The sequence below is a fragment of the Accipiter gentilis genome, chromosome 5 (genome assembly GCF_929443795.1).
Source record: "Accipiter gentilis chromosome 5, bAccGen1.1, whole genome shotgun sequence".
NCBI classification, from domain to species: Eukaryota; Metazoa; Chordata; class Aves; order Accipitriformes; family Accipitridae; genus Astur; species Astur gentilis.
The window spans coordinates 10,705,171-10,731,485 of NC_064884.1; the positions used below are offsets into that span (position 1 = coordinate 10,705,171).

General features: G+C 41.5%; 1 protein-coding gene across 5 annotated transcripts in view; it reads right to left on the reverse strand.

Moving 5' to 3' along the window:
- RTN4 (reticulon 4) overlaps positions 1–26,315 on the reverse strand; it is a 48,190-nt gene that overhangs the window by 16,302 nt on the left and 5,573 nt on the right. The window contains exons 3-4 of one of the 5 annotated variants that reach the window (XM_049801620.1): positions 14,653–14,709; positions 11,369–13,810 (exon numbers count right to left, since the gene is read on the reverse strand). The exons of 2 other annotated variants lie outside the window; for them this stretch is intronic. In XM_049801620.1, coding sequence (XP_049657577.1) covers positions 11,369–13,810; positions 14,653–14,709 — 2,499 coding nt within the window. Of the gene's footprint in view, positions 1–64; positions 220–4,170; positions 4,375–11,368; positions 13,811–14,652; positions 14,710–26,315 lie in introns of those variants that run through there. 2 more of the 5 variants (XM_049801618.1, XM_049801619.1) reach the window with 2 other exon arrangements.

The window sequence follows — 26,315 nt, forward strand, 5'->3', positions numbered from 1 at the left end:
CCTCGAGATCTACAAGCGAGTTTAATTCACGCCTATTAAAGAAAACCAAGAAAAAGGGACTAACCCATTTTGGCATCCATCTTGAGTGTGCCTGCATGCACCCAGATCTCGCACAGCTGACTACCCAGAGCCTTTTCACTTCCTGCTAGGGCATTCGGAGGTCGGCAGATATACGCAACTGCCTGCTGCCGAAATCTGGCTGGCCCCCGCCAATGGCTGCCCCTGCCCTAAGTCCTTGGAACGCAGCTGCGGAGCGAGAGAGGTTCGGCTTCACAATGAACAACTGCGCTCTATCCAGTATTTAGAAACAAAACAAAAAAAGGGTTTCAGTGCCAAAGAAAGGCTGTTTGTGCGAAAGGAGAAGGGAGATTAAAAAAAAAAACAAAAAAACCCACAAACAGTGTACGATTTACAAACGTTGTATGAGCAGCAGCCATTACACTAGAACCGTTCTGTAATCTGAAAGGTAAGCAGAAATTCCTTCTATTCTTCAAATAATAGTAATAATAGTGTAGAAGCACAAGCGAGAGCCTTTTCTGGATCAATTTAAGAACAGCCAGCGTTGTACTAACACAGAAATGTAACAGAAGTGTGGAGAACAGGCAGCTTTTAAATGCCTCCAAAGTGCAGAGTGACAACTGTCGCTGCTGTGAAGAAAATTAACTCTAGACCAGCAAAAACCAGTACCTGACCACAACCAGGCGCACTGCTGTTAACGCCTGTTCAGCGAGGCATTTCCCCGTTACGCTCAACAAACTTCGTATTTACGCATGACGGCAATCTTCAGGGTTTCCATCGATCTTTTATGCAGCACATCTAGCAGGCAAAACGTGACCCTGCAGCGTCACTTTCGAAGCCGGGTGAAGCCCGGTGTGGGGCAGCCCTGGCTGGAGACAGACCAACCCCAAGGAGAAGCCACCAGCCCATCAAGAGCTCAAAGTCTGCCAAGCACAAAGACCACGAGCAGACCTGGGCATGACATTTTCAAGATGTCCTGCATCAGAACGACCATTTAAAAATCACAGTTGACATCCTAAGCAGGAGCAGTTAGAGGCTGGGCCAAAAAACTCAAGCCTCCTTTTACCATGAACAGACGTGTTGGAAGCCGGTTTGGTCCTTGACTGCCTTGTGGCAAGTCAGCAACAACAAAACAGTCCCGGGCTGGTGAAACCAGGTGGCTATAGCATGACCGCATGCGGTGCCGAGCACGTGGAGCTGACTTCAACCAACAGAGCCTTCCCTGTCCGACGGACAGACGTTACACAAAGGAGTGGCACGTCCAGCGGGACCGACAGGCTTGTCTAACTGGATCCCAAAGGTCAGAAAACAAGTCTGCATCACGTGCATTTCAGACTTGGCGCATCTGCCCCACAATCCCCTACCAAGAAAAAGCGATACAGATTTCAGAAGTACATGCTAGAATGAAAACAAAGTCCGACACTACCAGATCGTCCCCCCAAAATGCAAATGCTATCTAACAATTACTTATGAGCCACAGGAGCATTTTTCTTTCATTTCCACCCGATCGCATACCCGTGCACGTGCGCACAACGTACTAACTGGGAAAATCAAAGCCCTGATTACTCACAATCAAAATTTAAAAAGATCAAGGGCTGCACAAGTCTATGCCACCTTTTCCACCATTTAACTGATCTGAACCAGAATTCAGATAGATTTTCAGCACATTTACAACAACAAAAAAAATCCTGGGATAGCGTGGCGTTCATCCTACCATTAGCATTGTTCAGCCATTAAAACCTGACAATTCATTGAAATAATTAAAAACTAAATAAATAAATGTTACATTTTAGTACCAATTACTCCATGGGGCCCTGTCTTTAGAAGTGCTAAAAATAAAGTCATGCTACCCCCAGGATAAACCTATTTCATCCTGCCTAGCTAGATGACCAATACCACAAGTATTAATCAATACCACAGGTTGTAACACTTTCACTATGCTGGTTCCTCAACTACTATGGCTGTAGCACAAAAACCACACATATCAAAACTAAGTTTAGGATTATATTAATTAGAAAGTAGTGCTTTAGCCAGAAAGCCTAAATATGAACCATACTTTGGCTCTTCTCTGGTTTTAGATTTGATTATGACTTTTTTTTTTTTTAAAAAAAAAAAAAAAAGGTTATTTTTTAGCAAGGAAAGAAGCATGTTGCAATATTTGCTTCTATATTTATTTTGGGGCAAGATGGACAGTGTAATCAGTCCCTGAACTTTACCCATCATTTTCCATGCCACTAGAGCCTGACCTAACAAAGGAAGAACACATGAAACAAGGTGCCGTTGCCTCATCATAAGCGAATGCTACCAGAAACCACACTAAACCAGGCTTCGAGAACAGTTGCAAAAGGGAGAGGAACCAGACTCTTCTGCTTCCCCAGAAAACCAACTTCTTGCTCTGCTTCCATTTTCCCTACAAGTTAAATTACAATTAAACCTCAAGGCAGTAGGGACTTCCTTGGAGGGAGAAATAAGCACTAAACCAGTTTCCTCCACCTGAGGGGATACCACCATGTAAAAACAAAGACGGGGGAAGAGGAATTAAAACGCTGCTTGAAGCGGTTACAGCAGCACAGAATACGCACGTAGGACAGGTTCAGGTTTGCTCTGTTCATTTGATGACAATCCCACCGCATGCTAGTCAGGTCTGCATTTGGCAAAGCAGCCAAGCGCGCGGACCCCACATTACTGGCCTCCATGCAGCTGCAACAGCACGGCTTGCGCTGGTTAGCGTGCTCCCCCCAGGTGTGCCACACAGGCACGCTCATGATTGGCAACACGTTCATTTTAAACCAAGGCAGAGTCCATTTTTCTCAAGGCCTCACATTCTAGGCCCACAAATGTCTGCTTTCAGTTGCAGCAAGGAACTGACCACCACCAACCCTGCTCGTCGGGTTGTAAAAGAAAACCTGAAAATCGGGCCTTAACACCCAAAGGTAACTTGCTTTTCAGTTTTTACAAACACCTTCTGAGCTCACCCCCTTTTTTTTCCCCCAACCCCAAGAATTTCAGGCCTGATGTAAAGAGTGCTGAACATTTAAACGAGTTACACATCAAGAACATGCCACTAAACACCGCAGCATATTTTTTCCTGGTATTTTACAGCCCTTTAATGAAAGATTAGAACTTTTAGAAACTTGTTTTGCAAAGGCAAACTTTTTTCCCCCTGCAGGGGTTTTTTCCTACATATTTAGGTTCCGGTAGAGCATTCTATGGGTTCTAGACAGCTGGGAACTTTGTCCAAGTGCAAAAAACCACAGATTTTTGAACAACAGTTATTGGGGGGGGGGGGGGAGGAAAACATCGCAAGTACAAGTACCATGGATGACAGGGCCCTTTAAGAAGATATTTAAGCATCCAGAGATGATTAAAAATTTTTAAAGCTTGTCTTGTTGTTAAAGTTTGAAGATTACGTATTCAAATAAGGCTTAAACTCTTACACACTGAGCGCTAATATAATGATCCAGAGATTTACACTGGTGATCTCCCATTGGTGGTTACAGGAACAAAGGTCAGAACCACACTAATTTAAGGTTAGCTACTTATTTACCTAAAACAATTTGATATTGTGGCTGTAAATTCTGAAGAATCAGACATAGTTTTACCTGGAATCCAACAGAATTATGAAAAATCCGTGATTAAGGGTAGACTCCAAACGCGCTATGCCAAACAGAACCCCCTCACCCCACCCTGCTGTAGTCTGCATGCGATTGATTTCTCCTCATAAAATTATTAAGCTACATGAACCGCAGACACTACAATCTTTCGAGTTAATGGTTAGTACTGTTAAATTATTAATAATCTAGGAATTTCACATGAACATCAACTAAATTCGGGCTACGCTGGTATTTGTGCAGTGCGTACCCAAACAGGCTGTTCTTTAGTAGGCTCTGTAGGACTGAAAAAGATCTGCAGCGTCACACAAGCTATTTCACTTACGTAAATAATTCATTCTTCTGCATTGCTCATATTTACCCATTTTAACCTACGGCTTTTACAATTTCGCATACAGTACAAATAGGTCTTACCTCTGCAGATATATTGCACGATCGAACACATGCTACAGACACCATTTGCTAAAAACAACCCGCAGCATCTTTAGCTTTAAAAAAATAAAATAAAATAGAAAAGGAAAAAAGGTAAAAGAACAAATACCCTTATCCTTCCAACTGCTCGGCTGACTGTCCATCTCTCCACAAACGCTCTACCCTCCAGCTGTGATTATCAATTATGCATACCAAGAGGACAGCTGCAGGAGAAGCAATCTACAGCCCAGGATGGAAACATGGGCTTCCCCGGCAGCGCCCGCAGCCTGCCGCCGCCGCCGCTGCTGCACTGGTGCTGCAGGCGGCCGGTCAGCTGACGGCGGGGGGCGGGGGGGGCGGGCTGACGCAGTGCGAGCCGCCAGCGGGCTGGGAGCGGGCTGAGCGGGCTCCGGCAACCGCGGTACTGCGCGACACACACACCCCCCCCCCCCCCCCGCGCCGCAGCCGGTTGGCTCCTCCCGGGTTCCCGACGGAACCGAGCGGATGCAAGGCAGGGGGCATCGCCGGCCCGACGGGAGAGGGCCCGGCCGCCGCTGCCCCCGGCCCGACCGGAGAGGGGCCGGCCGCCGCTGCCCCCGGCCCGACCGGAGAGGGGCCGGCCGCCGCTGCCCCCGGCGCGGCTCCCAGCGAGGCTCGGTGCGGGCTCACAAAGGCCGGACCGCCCTAAGCGGCTTTTCAGAGCGGAGCTAAAAGTAGTCACCGGGCAAGCTTTTCGAACAATGGTTAAAACACATTTGCAAGCCTCCCAGATACGCGTCTTGCCCTCTTTGCTGGTTTTTTAAAAACAGAAACAAAAAAACAAACCCCAAACAACCAGATGTCTGTCTAGAAGACTAACAGAGACATCTTTGTAACACCTCTCCCTTCAACAAAAAGCTCGAAGGAAAACAGACTAGGACCCTTTCTGTGCCGGTAACAAAAGCAAGAGGCTCATGAAGCACACGAGAAGTCTTCTTGCTGGTGTCTTTAGGCCCTTGTGAACTGCTCAGCCATATTTATTCACCTTAATGGAGGCTGGAGAAGATCAGTTATCTAGCCTTCTGCCCGACTCCTACAACCAAGCAGCTTCCCTTTTTTATTTTACATCAGCATCCTATGTTGTCAGCTGCAGACCTGACAATTAACGTTCCCTTCATTCAAATAAAAACAAGAACCTGGAAGTTGACACTACTAACATCTACAAAGCAACATACAGAAAGTACCGTTACGGACGTGAGACAAGCATAAACCAGAAACTCAAAATCCAAAGGAGAAGAGCTGCGAGAACAATGCTGTCATGCTGTTTTCCATCCCTGCTGAAAAAAAATGACTACTCTTCTAGCTTGGAGTCTCTTAAGATCTGGGGCTGACAATAAAACGCTAAAAACTCCCCAGCACCTCTCCAAAGCCTCTTAAAAATTTGATACGCCATTGTCTAAAGAACTAGAAAAGGGCATTCACACATTTCCACAAAAATACTGTAGACTGGCTGCAATGGAGTTCCCGATTCAGTCTTTAGATAGACAGTTTTACTTTTCATTAGAACAGATAATCTTACACAGGGGAAGATTACCACAACGTTACCCAAAAGCCCTGCTTATTGCTTCAATTGCTACATAAATTAAGGCCTTCTCTGACGCAAGACCAGTTACATATATTTTTAAGTTATATAAAGGCATGCATTTCATTCATAATTTCAACAGGCAAATCAAAACATACTATAGGAGGGAATTGGGAAGTACACGTTCAAACGTCATAGCGCAAGGAAATTTGAAAAGTTGCACTGTACAAAACCAGGACAAAATACATCTGAAAATCCACACGTCTTTGAGCTGAAATTCTTAACATCAACTGGAAACAACCAAAATCTGGTTTTCCCCCCACATTTGTTTGGATGACTCCATTATCTCTAAATCAGTTAGAAACCTGATGCTTCTAGAAAGTTCTTTCCACTAACTGTCAAATTTCTAGTCATACACAATTAAAGCCTCTTCATTTCTTCTTCATGTTCTTTATATTACATATTTGATATAGTGCATTTATGCAACACATTCCTAAACAGACATTTCGCTGTAGCCACCCATGCAGCCACAGCAAATCTGCAGCAGCCAGAACACGGACAAACACGCAGCTGAGCAGTGACGGCAGCTGCATAACCGGTCCCTGTTCTCCCACCTCCAATGAGCCACTAACTCCCTCCACAGGAGTTTCTCCCTGCCCGCAAGATCCTCCTCTTTACTCTTCGCATACTCACTGTTCACCCTTACCACTCCATGCAAATGATACCTAAAATGAAGTCTGTATCCGTCCACAGTCACATCTCTTATTTCACCTATTCTACATATAAACCCTAATAAACATATAAACATAACCCTATTCTACACATAAACCGAGTACCAGCACTGTCAACAAACTTCAGTACAAGCTTGATTGTTTCATTAGGGAAATTGCATGCCCGTTTTTACGCCAACATTTAAGCAAAAACTATGCAACCAACAAGCTACTTACAAGATGGTATTATCAAGTCACACAGACAACCAAAACAGATGCAATCAATTCTAAACACATTCTTCTACTGAATGCACCTATGTTCAAAGGGGCGGCATGCTTGCAGGGCGAGTACTTTACTCACTACACAGTCATTAAGTCACACCGAGCAGATGGACCAACAACAGCATTTTTGTACTGAAGAGCATTCCTGACTTCGCGCAGGAAAGAATTTTGGATGACTACCTAACTCTGCTCTCACCTGAAGCCTCATTCAATGTCGGCTGCCTATGTGTGCTTCCGAGAAAGTTGATAACTTACCATAAATGCTTCATTTTCTCCGTAATTCTGCCACTCTGCAAGTAACTTCCCAAAGGCCTTGCTCTGTTAGTTGCCTTAGCTATACAAGCCTTTGCCTCTCAACAGAGGCGATGGGAGAGCTCTGATGAAACACAGCAGGTCTAGGTCTTGCCTTCAGAAAAATTTCACTCAAGGTTGTGCACCCCCCCATTCCTCCTACTCCTCTGCAAATTCTCCAACCTGCAACAGAAGTCTCCGTTTATTATTTACCTGGTAGCATAAAAGAAGATTTGAACAATCAAATTATCCAAGAATAGAGTCAGATGAAATTAAATCGTTTTATATTGAATTAAATGGTATTTTACAAATAATCTGCTCCTGAAAGAAACTCCAGGGGCATTCCAAGGTATTTTTTCCACAGTGAAAAACAACAAAAACCCAAACCAAACACTTGCCATCTGCTGAATGGCTCTGTATAACTAGCTACAAATATGAAAACTAACAGAAATTACCCAAATCGGTACAGCGCTGCTATAAGGCAGCATTTCTAACTTCTTTTAAGCTTCACATAGCTGTAATGACCTGGTTTACTGCTACAGAATCACAGGAAGTATTTTATTTCTGCCCCCATGATTCAGGAGTAAAAAGAAAAGCTTTATCATTAGCACCACTCAGGCACCCTCTCAAAGCACATTTCCCACTTGGATGTCACCTTTGAATTTGCACCCTCAAGAAAATCCAGGAAATGTTAAGATATTAGTAATTAGCTGTATTTCTGCAATTCAAGCGCCCTGCAGCATTTATGAAAACAAGAGATCCGTAAACCCCTAAGATATAATCTGAAATGAATGTCCAGAGAGCCTGATGTTCAAAACCACCATGAAACAAGGGTATCCTGTGAAACTGACTGCCTTGATAGTAAAGATCTCAAATTTTCAAATATTATTGTAACGCTCAACATGAATATACTGAGAGATTTAAAGTGCCAATGTGGTTACATTTTGGTACACAACTTTGTCATGGTCAGAGGTTTAGATTTTGGGGGGGGTTCAACAATATACTTTGATTTTACAACCCAGTAATATAAAATCCTCCACATCCCAGGGATCAAAAAAAGGTTTATGGAAAGCATGGTTTTCTAGCCTTTTTGGGAGAATAAATGTAAATAAGGGGTTATCAGCGAAGAAAGTCTATACGACAGAAGAGCTAAGGTCTGCAATACGTATATTTAGTTTTCAACTCGGAGAATACTAAACTAATTTCAACAGCTCAGTTCCTCAAAACCTGGGATGCCCTCCTCCGAAAAGCGCAGTGTGCTGGAGTTACACTTCATTTACAAACACTAGATGGCATCAAAGCCCTCCTTTACGAGCACACCTTAAAGCAGGACTCCCTGGGGCACACTCCCCCCCCAGCACCAGCCCTGGCAGGAGCTGGAGCTGTGCTGGCTGTGGCACAGGTCAGCAGCATCTGAACAATCAGGAAACATCCACTTTGAAGTCACAGCTTAATATGCAGCATTTTTAGGGAGAACAGAAAATGTGTATTTTGAGGTCACCTGAGAGTGAAGCAGCAGGATTATCTGCTAGGAAGCCAAATACAGCACATATTGAGAAATAGAAGGGTGGAGAAAAAAAAAATCAAATAATAATAAAAAAAAAAATCACAGTATCTAAGACAGTAGGAATTGCTGGTGTTGCAGCAGGGTAGTTGCTGCTGAAATTGTTACAAATAGGAGCTTCTTACAAGGAGAGGGGTTTCTTCATAGTTAACTACAAATCTGAATTTGTTTTGGTTTGGGGTTTTTTTGTTTGTTTATTTTTTAAATCTGTGCAGCTATGAAGTACACAAGGTCCCTGTGGTCTGATACCATTACAAAATAAAATAGGTTACACGAGGGTCTGCCAGGCAGCATTAAACAAACCTCCTTCTCCCCAGGAGACTGTTCAAAGCTGTACATTTGCTTTATTGGAATGGTGGAGTTTAAAAAAAAATCTGCAACCCTTTCAGAGTATCTGTTAGCTCCATGCAGTATCCCGGGACTGTTGGAAGTTACACTTTCAGGTACACATAGATATGCTGGTATTTAGGTTAGCTTTCAAAAAATAGCACTGTTAAGTAAGCGTTTGAGAACCTTAATTTAAGTGCACCCATAAGGCTGTTCAGATTAATGTTTTAACAAGCATCAGTCATACAATCATGCCAACTGATTTCCAGAAGTCTTGAGGCACAGCAAAATCTATTTCAGTTCCGCTGATGGGAAGACAGAAAAAACACACCCCACACAATAAAGGTAGACTCAGAAGGCCAAACACACGCACAGACCACTTCTTGGCCTTGCGATGAATCACCCCTCCTTTCTGAGAGTGCAGAAGACAACTGTATGTTTTAGTTCTTGGATGCTACTTTGAAATTGTGCTTAAGCACAGTGTGGATATTAAAAGCAGACAACTGATTTTTTTCATAGCTTGTCATTAGACTCTTCGGACAGGTCTCTGAAGTCCAGTTCTGTATTCTATAATATAGCAGAAGTGAGAAAAAAAAAGTAAGCAGCACTGTGCAGAAAAATCTAGAAAAAATAGACCACTTTTTTTAGTTAGCATTCTCATCTATTTAGCTTTAAGTGTTCCTCCAGAGTAAAGCGGAAAAAAAAAAATCCCTTCCCAAACAACACAGCATGTCAAAAATTAAAATTGCAACTGCTTTACAGCGTGAGCATGACACCGACAGAAAGACTGTAGACAGTTCCCCAGTTTCCCACACCCCCAGCCCAGCCCTGTGCCTGGCCCAGCTCCCCACTCCTCAGCTAACACCAATGCTGGACAGACGTACGCCCTGTTCCAGCGCTGTGCCACTAGATGGGAGAACGAAGACACTGTTCAGCTCTCTCCTCTCCTGCTATGGCAAATGCTTCTACGTGCAGCTTCTCTGGCAGTTTCCCATAGACAGAAGAGCAGCAGGTCTGTCCTTCTCAGACCCAAAGTAACAGTATTTCTTCCCAAGGCAACGATTTGCCACCCCCAGACAGCTAGATCCATGCAATGATTAAAGACACCTCTGCAAAGGCTTCCTGTTAAAAGAACTAACAAAGAAAAACTAGTATACAAAGTGTAATGTTCTCTTTTTTTTTTTTTTAAAGTAGTCTGATCTCTAAACAATTAACCCCGTGCTTGACATGAAGTATAAGATACACAGCAGCTGTTCTATCTGCTGGAAGTCTGAGTGCAAGGAGAGAAGTCTTCACAGAACACAAGCACAGTGTTTTAACAGTGCAGGTATCACTGAAATTTCATCACATAGGAAAAGCAAAACTCTCTCCTTTCTGCCTACTTGTATGTATAGATAAGGTGAGACAGGAGGAATGGCAACTATCATGCAAAGTTAAACATAAAAACTACATCCTCTACCTTAGTTTCCAAACCCTGTTTCAATTGTACCAACAACCTGACCTTCCCCTCAACATACACCTGTTATTCCCTTCCAAAACACATTTGATGCAGAAGACATACATTAGGAATGTAGTATTTTATGAACTGTAGACTGCAGCTACTGCACAAATATGTTACTGCTGAGTCAAACTAACATTTGGTTTTGTATTTAGAACAGAGTCATTGCGCTTTCTGCAGTAGCTGTTTTTTAGCAGGAATGCTTCTGGTGCAAGACTTAAGCAGCAGCAGAGCTCTGCAGTATCAAAAAGCAAAGTACTCCTTTAGTCTACAAAGAGCTGGAATTTCATGAGGCATTCAGTTTAGAGAACAAAATGCAACACAACAATGGTCTTATCATTCCTTGAACTTTCTGTTACGTAACTACACATTACCAGAAGAAAGATTAACTACACTGAAGTGCAAGCTCCACCTGAAAAGAGAAATGGAAATTAGTATCCCTGCTGTGTATACATCAATTTTAATGTTTGCAGGAGACTTGACTTCTTAATGGCCACTTTCCTAGTAACCTGAATAGTAAGCTCCCTCAGGTGCACTATTTATTTTAAACCACTGGCCCTGATCTAACGAAAGCTGCAAGTCACATGAGCAGAGATGCGCAGGTTCTTTTCCAGATTCCAGACACATACAGTAGCAGCAAGGGTATTTTCCTGAGTTTTGTAGTCTGATGTCTGAACTGTGTATGAAAAGAAACACCTCTTCAAATCATGTACGCACAACAGACTGAAACACCATCCTCAGCTTACTATTGCATATTAAGACCAAGTTTGGAAGGCCACCTAATGCCCAGCCTGTAGACAACCACGGAAGAGCTTGCAGTGAGTAGTGACTTATTTCTGTATCAACAGATCACCAGCAGGATAACTGAAGGAGAAAACTGGAGACAGTGAGTCCATCCCTGATAAACAGAAAAAAGTACTAAAGCAATCAGAATATGAAAAAGGTAAAAGTGCAGGCACTAACATTTTCTGTTACTCTTGGCCTACATAGAGAAGTTTACAGAAAGTGACTTATAAAGAGTAAGTCGTGACATGCTTAAGTTTAGCTAGAGAATTACGCAGATTAGTGAACTGCAAGACAGCATACACAGATTACCTGAAGATTTATTCAGCTTTGCTGAAAATACAGCAGTAGGTTTTTCCTTTTCTTTAACAGAAGCAGCTTCTCGCTCAGCTTCCTTCTCAAAAGCTTCTGGTTTTACTACACTGACTATCTCTTTTTCAGCAGATAAAGGTGAGGTATCTGTGGCCGGTAAGGACACCATGGATACTTCAGGCACTTTTCTGTCCACAGCCTCCAAGGACTTTTTCAAGGCATTAGTATCTTCCTCAGCTTTTACTTCTACATTCTTTATAGACAGATCACAGGGTAGCTCTGGGCAAGGCAACTGCCTCTTCTCGCCTTTGATCACCTTACTGATCTCTTCGCTTTCATCTTTGTGCATTACTTCTCTGTCAATAGCTTCCGCCACAAACTCAGGAGCAGTTTTAGGATGAGCTAACATCACAAAGTCTTCTTCCACTGGGACTGGGGAAGACTCCATGGGTGAGAGCGCTTTGTTGTCTCCTGGTTTTGGTTCCATAGCAACAGATACATCAGCTGAATAAGCCACAGCATTTAGCTCTTCCATTTGAAGAGCAATCTTCTCTGCCTTGGCTATTTTTGTAGGTGTTGGTTCAGACGGCAGAGAGGCAACAATTTTGGAAGAGTCCAGTTCAGGTTGGAAAGACTCCAGATAAGGCTTGCTCATGGCAGCTGCTGAATCCACCAGTTGTTCTTCATGTTCATCATCAGGTACAATATTCTCAGTTGATTTACTTTTTAAGATGAGAGATGGATCTTCACTCACTTTCTCAGTAAAGTCAGGTATCACCTGACTATTAAACATGTCAGATTTTCCAAACTGTGGAGACAGTTTTTCAACAAGTTCCTTGTGTTCAGGTGCATCCTGAGAAATGCATTCTGTTATCGGTGTCTTTGAATAATCTGTAAAGGATGGAGAAGCAGATTCACCAGAAACCTTTGTTTCCTTAATTAAGTCACAGGCAATAGATATATATGGAGTCTCTGTATCTTCAGGACTGGTGCTACTCTCATGATCAGGTTTTTTAAATGCTAATGCCTCTTTTGCTTCTTGGGCCTGTGTCAGTGGTACATTCACTGCCTCTTGGTATAAGGGAGTTTCAGTCTCTTCTTTTACATTCTCATAATTAGCAGTAGGAATAAATGTTTCTAATGGGGAAGCTTCGAGCTGCACAGCAGATGCTTCCGCACCGGCAGTCCCAGTGCTTAGTGGGGCTTCCATAACAATATCTGGCAATATTGGTGATGGAGCAGCTTCTGACCCTTCAAATGAGGGGCAGAGCTGTGTCACGGGTTTCAGAGTCTCTTGTACTGACTCGGAGGTTTGAACTAAATCAATCTTTGTTTCATAAGCAAGTTTTGTACATGCCACATCATGCATTTCACTTTCATATGCTTCTTGCACTAGATCAGGAGTAAGACCTTCAGGCATATTTGCTGCAGTGTCAGACGGCACTGGTGATACACTCTCTGTTTTAGCATAGTCAGCTTCCTGGCCTTCCTGCTTGCCAGCTGCTCGAGTGCTAAAATCACCTTGTTCTGTGCTCATCTGAGCTTTCATTTCTGCGATTTTTTTCTCGTCATCGGTTCTATTTTCTGAAGTGCCTTCCTCTAGTGGAGAAAGAGATTTGACTTTGTTACCATCAGGACTTACAGAGGATTCAAATTTAGTACAAGTGATGTAAGTCTGTGAAGGTTCTTTTACAGCTTCTGGGGTACTTGGGAAAGAGCGATCTTCAGTGCTGCCTTCACTCTCTCTTTCGTAATCCTTCTGCACATTCAGCTTATCTACACCATATTTCTCATCTAAACTGCTTTCTAGTTTGGCATCTATCTTACTTCCAACATCCTCTCTCATGCTGCTCAGTCCGTGACTAGCACCTTTTACTTCCCATATTGGTTCAAATGGCTTGAAGTCTGCATATTCTTCCCTCCTGAGCGGGTCGTCTTTCAATGCCTCTTTTTCACCATGATCACCACCTCTGTATTTGTTATAAAAGAGGTCTTCCTCGTTTTTCTCAAACGAATCTTGAGGAGTTTCTGGAGAGATTTTCAGCTGCTCTGCAGGCATTTTCTCCAGATTACATAATTCTTTAGGGCCCTCTAGCTGTGTTTCTTCTTTAGCTTGAGATAAAATGGCTGCTTCTGGTTTAGCAAATGGGGGTTCCGAGTATTTAATTTCTGCAATGTCTTTTTCATTTCCCTCTGCAAGAAATGGATTTCTTGCATTTTCCGCAGTTTCTTTATAAACCTCACTCACATTTTCTTTGTAAATGCCTCTTGCAGGTAATCCATCTGAGAGTGTATCAAAGGCTGCGTGCTCTTTAAAGGGATCAGCTGAGATAGGAGAGAAGGAGGGAAGAGAAGGAGCAGTATCAAGCGGGACTGCAGTAAAATCCTCTTGACCAAGCGATTTAGTGCTACCTGGCTGCTCCTGCAAGTCCATAACTTTTTCTGTGACCGTGGACAGAAAGGAAAGTTAGAGAATGCAAGTGCTCTTAAAGTCAACGCAAACTTTCATGACAGGTTCACATGATGTTAGTTATTAAGAGGTTCTTCCAAGTTCTAGCATAAATACTATTAGGCATTAAAACAAAGTATCAGTTAAAGTCTGCTAGTCTATTTCACCTCTTCTAGCAGAGAAGTATGCAAGAGGCTAGAGAAGCAGCAACTTTATGCAGCACAAAGATCACAGTAAAGCTGAAGATGCCAGACAAGTACAGAGCATCCAAGTACAGCAGGCAATATTAAACAAAGTGAGAAAGGGAGGGTGGGGTGGCAGGGTGAGACAGACAGAAGGTATGTGTGTATGCTTGTGCATAAACATATGCACAAATGTGCATCCCAGTAAGAAGTCTTTTTTGACACTTTTTTAATGGGAATTTGGTGGACAGCGTAGCTAACACAACTCACTAAGTAAATACTACAGGTACAAATTTTACTTGTATAAAATACTGCAGAAAGTTACTATGGATTAAATCTTTCTGCTAAATCAGTAAAGCAACTACACTTTGATGTGTTAACCTGTTAATAGTATCAACTTCTTTCCTACATCAAGGGTCCAAGAATTCACAGATGACTATAGCTTGTTTATAAAACAGTTCATCGTGCAAAGAAATGAATGCGTATTAAGATCTTGAACAGATCAACTGAAAAGTCAAAACTGAAAAATATGGTAAAGGCTATTCTTGGACCCATGCTGACTTTTAGTAAAGGCAGACTAATTGGAAAGGGTTAATGAGATCAGATCAGAAATGCAGGATGTATTCAGACAAAGGTGAGCAGAAAGAACTTGCCTGCAGAGGAGTGCATCAGAGGCGCAGATGTAGCAGGAAGAGCAAAAAGGGTCTCATCTGAAAAACAAACAAACAACCTCAGCAGAAATAAAAGCTAAGTTGAAGAGGGGAGAAAGCACGCAAGTAGTCAGTTCCCAGTAAATCAAACAGATCCGTAGCCAGTATCTACACCCACAGAGAACCACAGAACTAGACACAAGCCGGGTAATTTGGGAGAGACAAAGCTCGGATTTCTCCATTCACAATGGGATCTTTACTGAGGCAGTAACGGGGGGATCTCTACACTCCATGCCAGCAACCAGTATCAGGTAAGATACACCACAGCAGCTACTCTTTATTTTTATTCTCCAAACCTCCACACTACTGAGCAGTTAGTGTCTCTAGCACCAGAAAAAACAGCTGCAATTGACAATGACACACTGTCCTTAATCAGCTGACTTTGTCAGAGGGCCTCCTAACCCCAACTAACTTGTGTGAGAACAGCAGCGATAAAGACACTCAAGCAAAAATTGTGAAAAGTTAAAAAAGTGACTAAAGTAAGCCTTGAAACTCCCCACAAACAGAGCACTGATCAGGCAGGCTGATACTGATCAAACTGATAACAGTAAATGACGGTACCATTTGCTTTATCTTTACGTCTTGACTATTTTTGTTGTGTTATAATGCAGACAAGCTTCCAAATGAAGGCATTATTTTAAAAGCCTTCCTTGGCATTATCCAAGGAGCATATTTTGCTTTGCTGAATTTGTTTGAACCCTAATATTTCACAGGACAATCTCAGCTCTTCCATTTCCACTCCAAGTACTAAGGAAATATAAGGAAGGACACGCTACTCCTAAGCTAAGGAAGTCACCTTCCTTCACTAATGCACGATTGTGAGAAGCCAGACAATCCCAGAGTTTCATATTGCACGTTATCTGAAGTAAAAGCATACAACTATGACATTTTACTAAGGCGCGTGAAGCATTTCGTGAAAAACCACTCTAGAAGCAGCAATAGCAGCCATCACTAGGAACCAGGCAAATCAAAACCGGTCCCCTCTCTGGATTTCTGTGTCAACAGTAGTTTTTTTCCCAGGCCTGTTGGCATTACCTTAATGTAAGAATAGTAACATTTAGGTAAATATATTTCATTCTGAAGAGCTCATAAAGTATTCAAATTAAGGCTGTTAAAGAATATTTGCAATTTACATCAATTGTATTAGCAGACTGCAAAATTATATTAAAGCATTTCAATTAGATTTTGAATTTCCAGCACAGACATCAACAATCTTTAGTTTTGCTATTTGCCTGGACAAAATCAAGTACTTAAAGAGTTAAGAACTTAACTTTTTTTAATTAAAAGCAAAGAAGAACAGAAGCAATCAATTTTAAAAGATGGAAGGCAAAAAGCAGCGCATACATAATAATCCAGTAAAGCAAGGTATTAAGGTAATTTTTGTTTTGGCATTAAACCATGACTTTCTGCAAAAGGAATGCCACTTCAAGATACTTGTGACCCATCTGGCTTACTCAAGTTAATCCTACCAGCAGTTTTCAAAAAAATCAAGTCTCCTCACAATCTACATTTACTGTCACAGTACAGTCAATTGTGTTTTTTTTTCACAGAACATTCTATCTCCAAGTGACATTTATAATCTACGGCAAGATATAAGAAAACAGAGTAATAAAATTGGAGTGTAGGACTTATAAGCTTCCCCAACTCCTGCCAGGCCAAAGGGATTTCTGTTCAGTTTTCTAGAAATTACATTTTCCTATTAAGGACCACACAGAGAGAAACCTCAATTCCAAATTTAGAACACATTAAAGCAGTGTTACAGTTTGGTGGTGGCAAAAGCTTTTAAGGACAAAAACCACACTGAAGGACAACTGATCGATATGTGACAACTCAGTCACAGAACTGCAACGCTCATCCGTACACCGCCGAACATCGCCATACGCTCTTTATTTCAGGAGATGCTTGACTCCGCACGCCCTGGCTCGCTGGATCTCTTCCACGAGCAGGCTGCTCGCCAGGAGCCCACCGCCCCATGAGACAAGTTAAATTTAGCAAGTCACCTGGTTTGGAGAGCGAAACAAGGGGCCTCAGTGAGAGTGCAGCTTGGGACTAATCCATCCAGAGAGCTGCTCCGCCTTCCTCAACATGAGGTCTTTAGCAGCAACAGCAGAGGTTTTTCTTCAGTTTCTGGTGTGCCTGGTACATCAAGGGTTACCACCAAGCTTTAGGTTTTAGGCTAGCAAGCCTTAGGGTTTGCACCAAGCAGCAGCACACTTTCTTTTTCTCTCAACATTACGTTTCGATGGACCAAGCGAGCAACATCTGACCACAAACGTAGAACTGTGTCCCTCTACACGTGTACTGACTGCTGATCCTGCTGAAATACCCAATCACTCATTAGTTAGACGGAGCAGCAGCGTCCACATACTCCATGCCTGAGCCAGCGTCAATCCACCACCTCATCTCCCGCCCGCCTGTGGCACGCTCCCGCTCCCCTCGGAGCACGGCGCGCACACGCACCAGGCCCCGCGCCTCTGGGCACACGTGGCAATCCACCAGGAAGCTGGGAACGGAGACCACCCCTCAGCACGCACCTTCCCTGAAATGCTCTCACCTCCTCCAGGCCATGCCAGAGCAGCACAACCTTTATTTGCTGGAAGGGGTCTATGCCTAGGAGCAGAGGGGAGGGGGGAGAAAGCAGGATGGACCTGCTGAGACCCGGTTGTGTAGCATGGAGACAGAGACCCCTGACAGCCCAACAGAAAAGGATCTCACAGGGAAACCAGGAACAAGTCAACGGAGTGGAGGTACTGAAAAGGTAGAAATAAAAGAGGAGCAAAGAAAGAAGACAAAATCCACTGTGGTAAGGGGGCAAAGAGGAAATGCACAAGTCCCTGAAGGTGCAGTACGCTTGGTGTTCAAAGACCAACCGCAACCTCTACCAAAAATTCTAGACTTAAAATCTTTTGAATCCTTCCCAACCCGAGAGAGAGAGGTTTCAGTTTCTGGTGAGGAACACTGCTTTTAGGAGCACGGACAATGATATTTCAGTGCTCCGTTAAGACAGCACAATACAGAAACTCCTTCTCAGGTTTCCATTTACTCAACACAGAAACATAAAATAGCTACGCCAGTCACTGAATTCACGGGTTATCTTAATGGAAGGATATTGTGCCCACACCCAAACTTTATTTTCCACACGTAGCTGGAGTGTCAAAAGCGATTACATAAAAGCAGTATTTCCTAACCAGCCAAGGAGAACCACCCACTTTCCCTCCACCCACATCAGAATGGCATTTTTCCTGCTGAACAGAAGAAGGTGCAAGGACTTCTTCCTGCTGCGGGCCCTGTAAAACACCTCCAGGCAAGTAAGGAGAACAGAGTAGGACCTCTACAACTCCCACATCAGCACGACTGGTAACTGAACCAATTATTCTCTTCAGATTGTGATTCAAACGACATGGTGAAAGGAACTGTGTTTTTTCCAGCAGTGACATCTGCACTGAAGAATCCTTACCTCCAATGTTGGTGGTAGAAACCTTTCAGAAACACAACTCTGTGGGTGATTTGGCAGGCAAGAGAAGAAAAAATGCAGCATCTATCATATCAGACTGTCGCCTGGCACGCAGCGAGGCTGCCCAGGCCCAAAGGCGTACATACCACAATGAGCATGCAAGCCACTTCAGCCAACGCTTGCGGAACACCGGAGAACCGGCTGCCTCTTTCCAACCATTGCTCAAGTCGTTGCACTGGTCACAGCTGACAACAGGTACTAAGTTTTGTAATAAAGTACTACGTTTAGTGGAATAACTTCACTTGAAGAAGTGCGAGGAGGGTAGATCACTGAGGGTGGCGTCTCCTATTTGCATATCAATGGCAAAAATTAGGCAATTGAAACAAAGTAGTAGCACACTACTACTAGAATCAAGTAAAAAGAAAAATCTCAGAATATATCAAGCTCTAAGCAAGATTATTTTCAAGTGTATATTCAAAACTCATTTCTTGAGCTACAAAGCGGGCCTTCACTACAGCAAAGCTTCACCTAAAGATACAAAGAAAATCTAAGACGACTTGAGTTTTTACAAACCATAACAAAAAAAATAATTCAGTAACATGAACTGCTCAATTACTGCTTCCATCAGAAGACAAATTTTGTTTCATGAAATACAGAAGAATGGGACCTTGAAATGAACACTGTATCTCCAGGAGGGAACAGCCTTTACTCCAAATTTTATCTGCCAAAAATCCATAACGGTGCAGGTTAGTAACCTACCTTCAGAGTTACAGTTAAGAGAAAGACAGACCCCCTATTTTTGAATGGTATTACTTTGTATTAGTTACTGAAGTGGTCCAATTGATGTTTTTAAAGAGAACTTTATAGGCAGACTCAACCCTGCCCAGGGGATCTTGCAGCATTCAGCAAAATACTAATATTGTATTCAAACATAGACACCCCCACATCACCAAACCAATGATGGCATGACTGCTCTTTGCCTAACAAGAAAGTTAACAGTTTTGCTCGCTAGCACACGCTCCTCTGGCTGGTTTTTGGGGGGTTTGGGGTTTTTTTTGTTTGCTTGTTTTTTAAATATCCACGTATACCAACATATCCCCCTAATGTGAAAGGAAAAGCATTTAAGGAACAACAGAACAGAGTGATGCACAAAGTGATTCATTCTGACTGCATTCCTATTTTTAACCAAAAACATTCTGCAAATTTTACCTTGGCTTTTTGCAAATTAAATATTCCCTAACAAACAACAACAACAAAAGAGCAGCCACCCACAAACAACCCTGTAGCTTCTCCTTTCATTAGCAGGAATTCTCATACTTTAAAACTTTGTATTATGGTTTCAGCTAAAACATAAGCCCCACCAACAAGAAATAGATTTCAGTTTTGTTTAAAAATAAAAACCCTGACACCAGCATGACAAAGAGGTGTCATTTTACACTCTCATTTTCATTTTTGCCCATTGTCCACTAACTGGTATTACCAGCATAAAACTAACAAAAATTAATATCAAAGTTTTCGATAAAATGCAGAGAAATAAATGGAGAGAGATTTCGCAGGCAACTAAGAAAGAGAAAGCAAAGTTAACTGCAAAGATTTCCAGAGATAAAAAGAATGTTTAAAATTAAAGAGTAGTAAACTGACAATTCCAAGAAAAGCAATTTATGAAAAAACTGCCTTCCCCACCCCCAAAACAAACTTGCCAACAGAAAGCAGAGGACTTAAATCTAGTCACAGAAAATAAGAACTCAGCAAGAACATGTTCTATCCCTGATTGCTGGGGTTTTGGTAACTGATGTACCCTTCCATCTGCTCCCACCTGTGACTCCTTCCAAACAGCAGCAGCAGGTCTGTGGTAAGGTAGATTTTCTGTTCTGATACTGTCCTTATTTTTATGTATGAGCTCAGCATTAGAAAAAACTAAAAAATCTAAATATTTTATTTTCTACATAGAAACACTGAGTAAACTTCATCCTGATGCACAGTTTAGCTTTGGTAGGAGACTGTATTAGGCTGCTAGATGGCAGTTTCAGTCTTCAGAAAATAAAAAACGTTTCCTGGATTAGTTTTCTGGAGAATGTACACTATAAAACAAAACAAAACAAACAGTTAGCAAGAGTAAAGTTTTTAAGACTCCACTTTTGCATGTGTAGAAAATGAGGAAGATGCCTAACTAGACAGGGACTGCTTTTACCTTACAGACCTATCACAAAGGGACACTGATTTTGAAGGGCCTCTCTTGTTAATACAAATACAAAAATTAATACTCAAAGGAATGACATCTGTGGCATGACTCCTATGTAGTGTAAAAGTTACATTTGCAGCAATCCCTTTAGGGCAGATATGAAAAAGAAATTGTCTGCTTCTTCAATGCGCCAAGTTGTTAATTTGTCCACAGTGAAGACTGCCCTAAGCAGCATTTCTGATCTCAAACCATTTTCTAAGAAAAATATACATACGTAGTACTACCATGAAGTTTTGCTCTTTTACAGATTCAAGAACCACAAAAACCTCAAAAGGCTTTTGGAGACCAGTGCAGTACCCTCACACTTCATAACCATAGGGAGGAACTGCGGTGTTTGGTTTTTTCTCCTGCATGTGTTGATGTCAAATTAGGATGAGTAAATTGCTACCTCTTGGCATAAAGTGTCAAAGGCAACATACCTGGCCACTTAAAAGTTAAATTAAATAATTTCAAGGAGAGTCAAGTTCTTGGATGCCACATTTCCTATTGCAGAGTAAACAAGGGCACACAACTTCACAAGAATTTCCTGAGAAAAGCAGCTGCCTACACAAACTCCATTCAAATCATCTCCTGTTATGATGCAGTTGTTCCAAATATGGTATTTCACCAAATATTTAAGGGATTCAAGATAAAGAACATTAACTATTAATAGCATCTTTTCACATCATTAGATCAAGCTGCAGAGCCACAGCAAGCAATTAGGTTTTCTCATTTGGCTCTTTTTAGTTATACGTGTAAGTTTATATAAAGAAGTTTCCAGTTTAGGAAACTCAGGACTGTAAACTACTTGGAAATCTTTGAGGAAAGTATAAAATCTGCTGCAGAAGATGGCAATTGCTGAAGATTTAAGTGAAAACAGGAGCTCCATTTTTAACATCTTAAGGGTATCAGAGCTAGGATCACAAAAGGATCCAAGAGTTTTATTAATGAGGGCAGCTGTAGGTCATCTCAGGTCTTCATGGAAATTACTGCAAAGTGGTATGATGCATCACTTGCAGAGCGAGTTGCACTATACTGCATAGGAGGTTCCTCATTTCATGTCATTTGAAATAGATAAAGAAAACAAGTTCAAAACAAGCATTTGGAACAATGCTTGCTGCTTTAAATATTCTATTTATGGAAACGCAAGTCTCCAATGAGAAGCAAGTGTTTTCTTATTGTCTATGCAAGGTTTTTTTTCAGCATCATATTTACATGGTCCCACTTGCAGCAACTTTTCCTCTTTTGGAAAAATTACATTTGAGGCAAGTTGCTCAGCAATGCAGATACTGTAAAGCGTACAATGACAGAGGTAAGGTATATGCCATTTCACCTTCTTTTGATCAGCTCTAGAGTGAAAAGCAAGAGAGACAGTACCACTCCCCTGCAATATTCAACTGCCAGCCAAAGCAAGAACAGCTATAGAAGGAGGATATATTAACTCTGGCTCTATCACAGTTCTTTCCATTACAATTCCCAGACTGCCAAAATAAGTACACCAGGGTGTTTTTAAAAGGCCATTAAATACTTCAGACAGATAACTGCCAGCCTCACCTCACTCTTGCAACCAAACATTTTGATCAATAACACTACAGACAGGACCCAAGCAGCATTTCGGAGGACGGTTCTATAACGCCACTTGCTGTTAAAAGTCCCTCATCCATATGAGTGTCACTGTATCTCCTCAGAGCAAAGACAGAATTTTATCTGGCACATTTTGTTATTAAAAGTAAACAAACAAACAAAGAAAAAAGTCACATAGGTCAGCTCCAAAGAAACTTTTCATTATTCCTATACCAAGTATAAGAAGACAACAAGGAATTCTCAGAAACAGGATCCACATACCTATCACAGACCAGCAATCCACAATAGCTCACCACGAGGAAAGTTAAATCCTCTGAAGAACATTGATAAACTATCTGGCTTCTGAGCCTAAACTAAGCTCACGGATGAATAAGTGACAGACAACAAGAAGTGCCACATAGAGTAACTGTGCCCTGAAGGCCTGAGCCTTCTCTCCCAAGTGTATCAACTAACCTAATCACATAAATTGTGCCTTCTTACAGAGTGGGCATCAGGTGGTGGATAAATACCTCCCTTTATTAAAGTCAGGTGGCCACAGTAATCAACTTCCAACTGTTCACAGTCCATCTCTGATGGCTTGAAACACCCACTCACAATCACAACTATATTTAATATATAAATCACAAATATATTTATTAGCAAAGCTTAGAATGAATTTAGAGCAATCTCAGATATGAACATTCATAGATCCAGCATTTACAGTCACCAATTTAAATTATTTTTAATTAAATTTATTTAAATAATTTAATTAAATAATTATTTAATTAAAAAGAAATAAACAGAAAGAAACAATCTAGCCAACTGCAAACACGTGTGTCCAGCTAGACACGGCTTTAAAGAGAAGTATTCAGTCTCTGGCAATATTTGTAACCAAAAAAATACTAGATAATTCCTCTAAAAACTAAGTAACTCTTAAGACCCAGACTCTTTAACCATAAGTTGCAGTAACAAACAGAAATTTGGCTTCCGGCAGTGCCAGAAAGCTGAAAAACATAATTACACCAGAACTTACTCAAAGGCAGGAGGTCTAGCGAGACATGCAAATCCTATCATTATGCAGACATTATCCAATTTAATTTTAGAGATTATACCAATCATAAGATTCCCTTTCACCAGTTTGTACAGATGGAATTTTTCCCTGCTTTCCCTACAATTAAACAAATTAAGCAGTATTTAGATTAGCAACTTTATCATTGTGGAAGAATATATTTATTAGCTAAATTAATCTTTAAAGAATGGAGAAGAGATGCTACTGATTTCTTTTAGCATCTATTCCCGACACATTACCTTGCGCGACAAGCCTCTGACATAAGAGCTTATAGTCTGTAAAATAAAAACAAATTGATGCATAAGATATCTTCATCACAAAAGAGGGAAAAAAACCCATTCACTAGAAGATTCAACATAGCCATTAGCATTTGTATAAGAATGGCTTTTAATGTAACCAGTAAAGCAGCGTGAAGATTACACTGTCCTGATGTCCTCTTCCTCCTCCTCAACAAAGAGGATCACATATCAAGCAGCACTGCACTTCCTAGGTTGCAATAGATTTTGATCAATACAGGCTTTAGCTATCCCCTTCAGTTTTTTTGCCACTTTGACACAAATCACATACATAGGAAAACCGATTTTCTTATCTAATGATGTGATCTTTTAATGAAAACGTGGGTTTAAAACACTAGAAATTCATCCTTTTGCCCTTTGAACAGCATTTCTCAAGCTGAGGCATGACTACTTGAAGACCTGGCTGAAGGCCAAGAAAAGAAGCAACCTTTATTCCACCACTACCACATACATTTTTCTACTTCCTCCAGATCTTGCTTGTTCCTTTCAGTTCTGCAGCTACAACCTGCTTTTGAAGGCCTCACACATGCTCTTTCATCTGTTTTACTTGGCATTCGTTTCCTTATCACACACAAAGGACAGAGACGGAGAGGCATTAAGGAATTTTATTTTCTGTCAGAAAAGAGGGAATAGCAGAGTTCAAGAAAAACTGTCACAAACTGGTAACGACTGGATAAGCAGTAGGATTTTGACATTAGACCAACAGCATCTAATAGACTGAGAACATTTTTAATTGGCAAGAGAAAAGTTTATATTTATCTCAGCCTTGTGTCTTATTTAAAGACATCTTAGTTAACATATCCTTACTAGCCAAAGAAGTTGATGACATGATTGCCCCATTCATTAAAAAGCTGCAAGTAAAAGTTCACAGTATGTTTCTAAGACACAAAGCAAGCCTTCCAGCAAAACCAGGGAGGGTCAAACTGGTATTCCTAACACTTCTACATGGGGGGGGTGGGAAACAAAATTAAAAGTATTCTTTCTTTATACATCAGAAAGCAGTAACTGGAGACAAACCCATTAAAAACCATGGGGAAGAGCAGTAATTTAAAAACATCTCTAACTTAAAAATCTTTGTGTTTTGACAGCTACAGTTAGCAGCAGATTATTTCCACTTGAAAGATAAAAACATTCTACTGAGATAATTTGATTTTCTCAGACTTTGTGAATATTAATAAGCCCATTATTTTACTGCTATTGTGATAGTTCTTATTGACGGAAATACCAATTAAAAAGCGCTATCCATCAAATGTATGTCATAGGTAGTCAGTGATCTCAGTCCTAGCTGTACTGTGGTGGCCGAAAAGCAGTCTTGAAAAGTAGAAAACATTACGCAGTGTTTTCAAAGCTTAACAGGAGTAATTTCTATTTTAGATCATAAGAAATAAAAAACCCACATGAAAACATACTCAACTATTCCACTTAGAATACATCTCAGTTCACTATTTTTCACTTGGTAATAATAGCTTATTTTCTTTCCTTTTTAATACAGCTTGATAGTTACACAATTTTCCTCCTGCTTCAAGCATAAGCATTTCTGAGTATCTCATGACAATTTATCTGTAAGCTACATGTTGCTTTACATTTTCTAGCCAGCAAAAGACCAAGAACTATTCTCTTGCTTAGAACCCAGAGGACGTTTTCAGATTGAACTATGCATTGCTAATTTTTGTATCTTTCATAGTTACTATAGTAACAGGCCAGCTCAAAAAAAAAAGACTTCTTTCATTCAAAATATTAACAGAAAACAAAGAAACATAACTGAAGCACACCAAGACATGCCTCAAGTTGTAGGTTAACTGCCCTTTGTTATTCTAATACCTTCCCAGCACACAAAAGCCAGACTAATCTGATGAGAGCCACCAAGCAGTTGGGTGTAGCAAAATGGACATTGAAACAGGCAGGCAGGGGCACTAACCTCCCTCAAAATCGGGTGGCAAGCAGCAAAGCCCCCACAGGGTTCTAACAGCGTGGGAAAATTGGTCTCCGGGATTAGAAGAATGATGCCTATGTGCCTTCTGCTAAGTAGCCAGGCTCCCAGACTGAATACTCTCCAAAACCCTCATCCTCCCCACCCTGGGCCTTGGAAGAAGAGGAAGGAAAATGAAAACAACATCCTCACAATACACCAACCAGAAAGTTATACTAGAAAAATGCATCGCAAATTACTGGAATAACACAAGATGCATCTGCAAGCCACTTAGAAATCATATTTTCCCAATCACAGATCTACTTTTAAGACTGTCTTTTCACCATGCCAATTGCCAACAACAGTTTATGTCTGTCCTCGTGAGCTGCAAAGTTTAGGTCTCTTGACCTTAGGCCTTTATATTCCAATGACCGCTGATTTCCAACCCACCTGTAGATCAGCTGTTGCAAAAGGACTTGACACTTTCCTAGCAACTTCGTACCAGTCAGCAGGAGAAAACCGCTGACCAGGAGGCTTAAATGTTGTCCTCAACCTACAGGAGTGCTGCTGTTAGTGGTTAGCGGTCTCATCTCTATCTATGAGATAGGAAAGAGGTTCAGTGCTCACCAGTGGTGCTACAACAGGGTAGACATGACAGTCATCACTTCGTAGACTTGCTGCAAACTTCCTTAAGCACAGATGGGGAGGAAGGGAAAAAAGGGGCAAACAAACAGTAGTTCTCCACTGTCTCCTAACTTGCGGTTTGTAGGATTTCATCTCCAAGGGGAAAATTCCCAATGCAATCCAAAACTTCCCCGAGGGCTACGTCATTACATGGTAGGTGGAAGCTATGTGGTTTTATCCTGGAAAGCAAGTCAAAGGATACACACACGAAGCAAATATACTATCAAACTTGGCAGGACTATCCTTGCACATACTTCTGGTTAACAGAAGAAATAGCTGTTTGGTTTTTAGAAACTCTTACACCAGCTGAATTACAGAAGCAGGCCTCACTGTACTAGACATTGCACATGCACATGACAATAAATAAAACCAAATAAAAAACCCCATCCCTTGTTAAAGTCACCTAGATG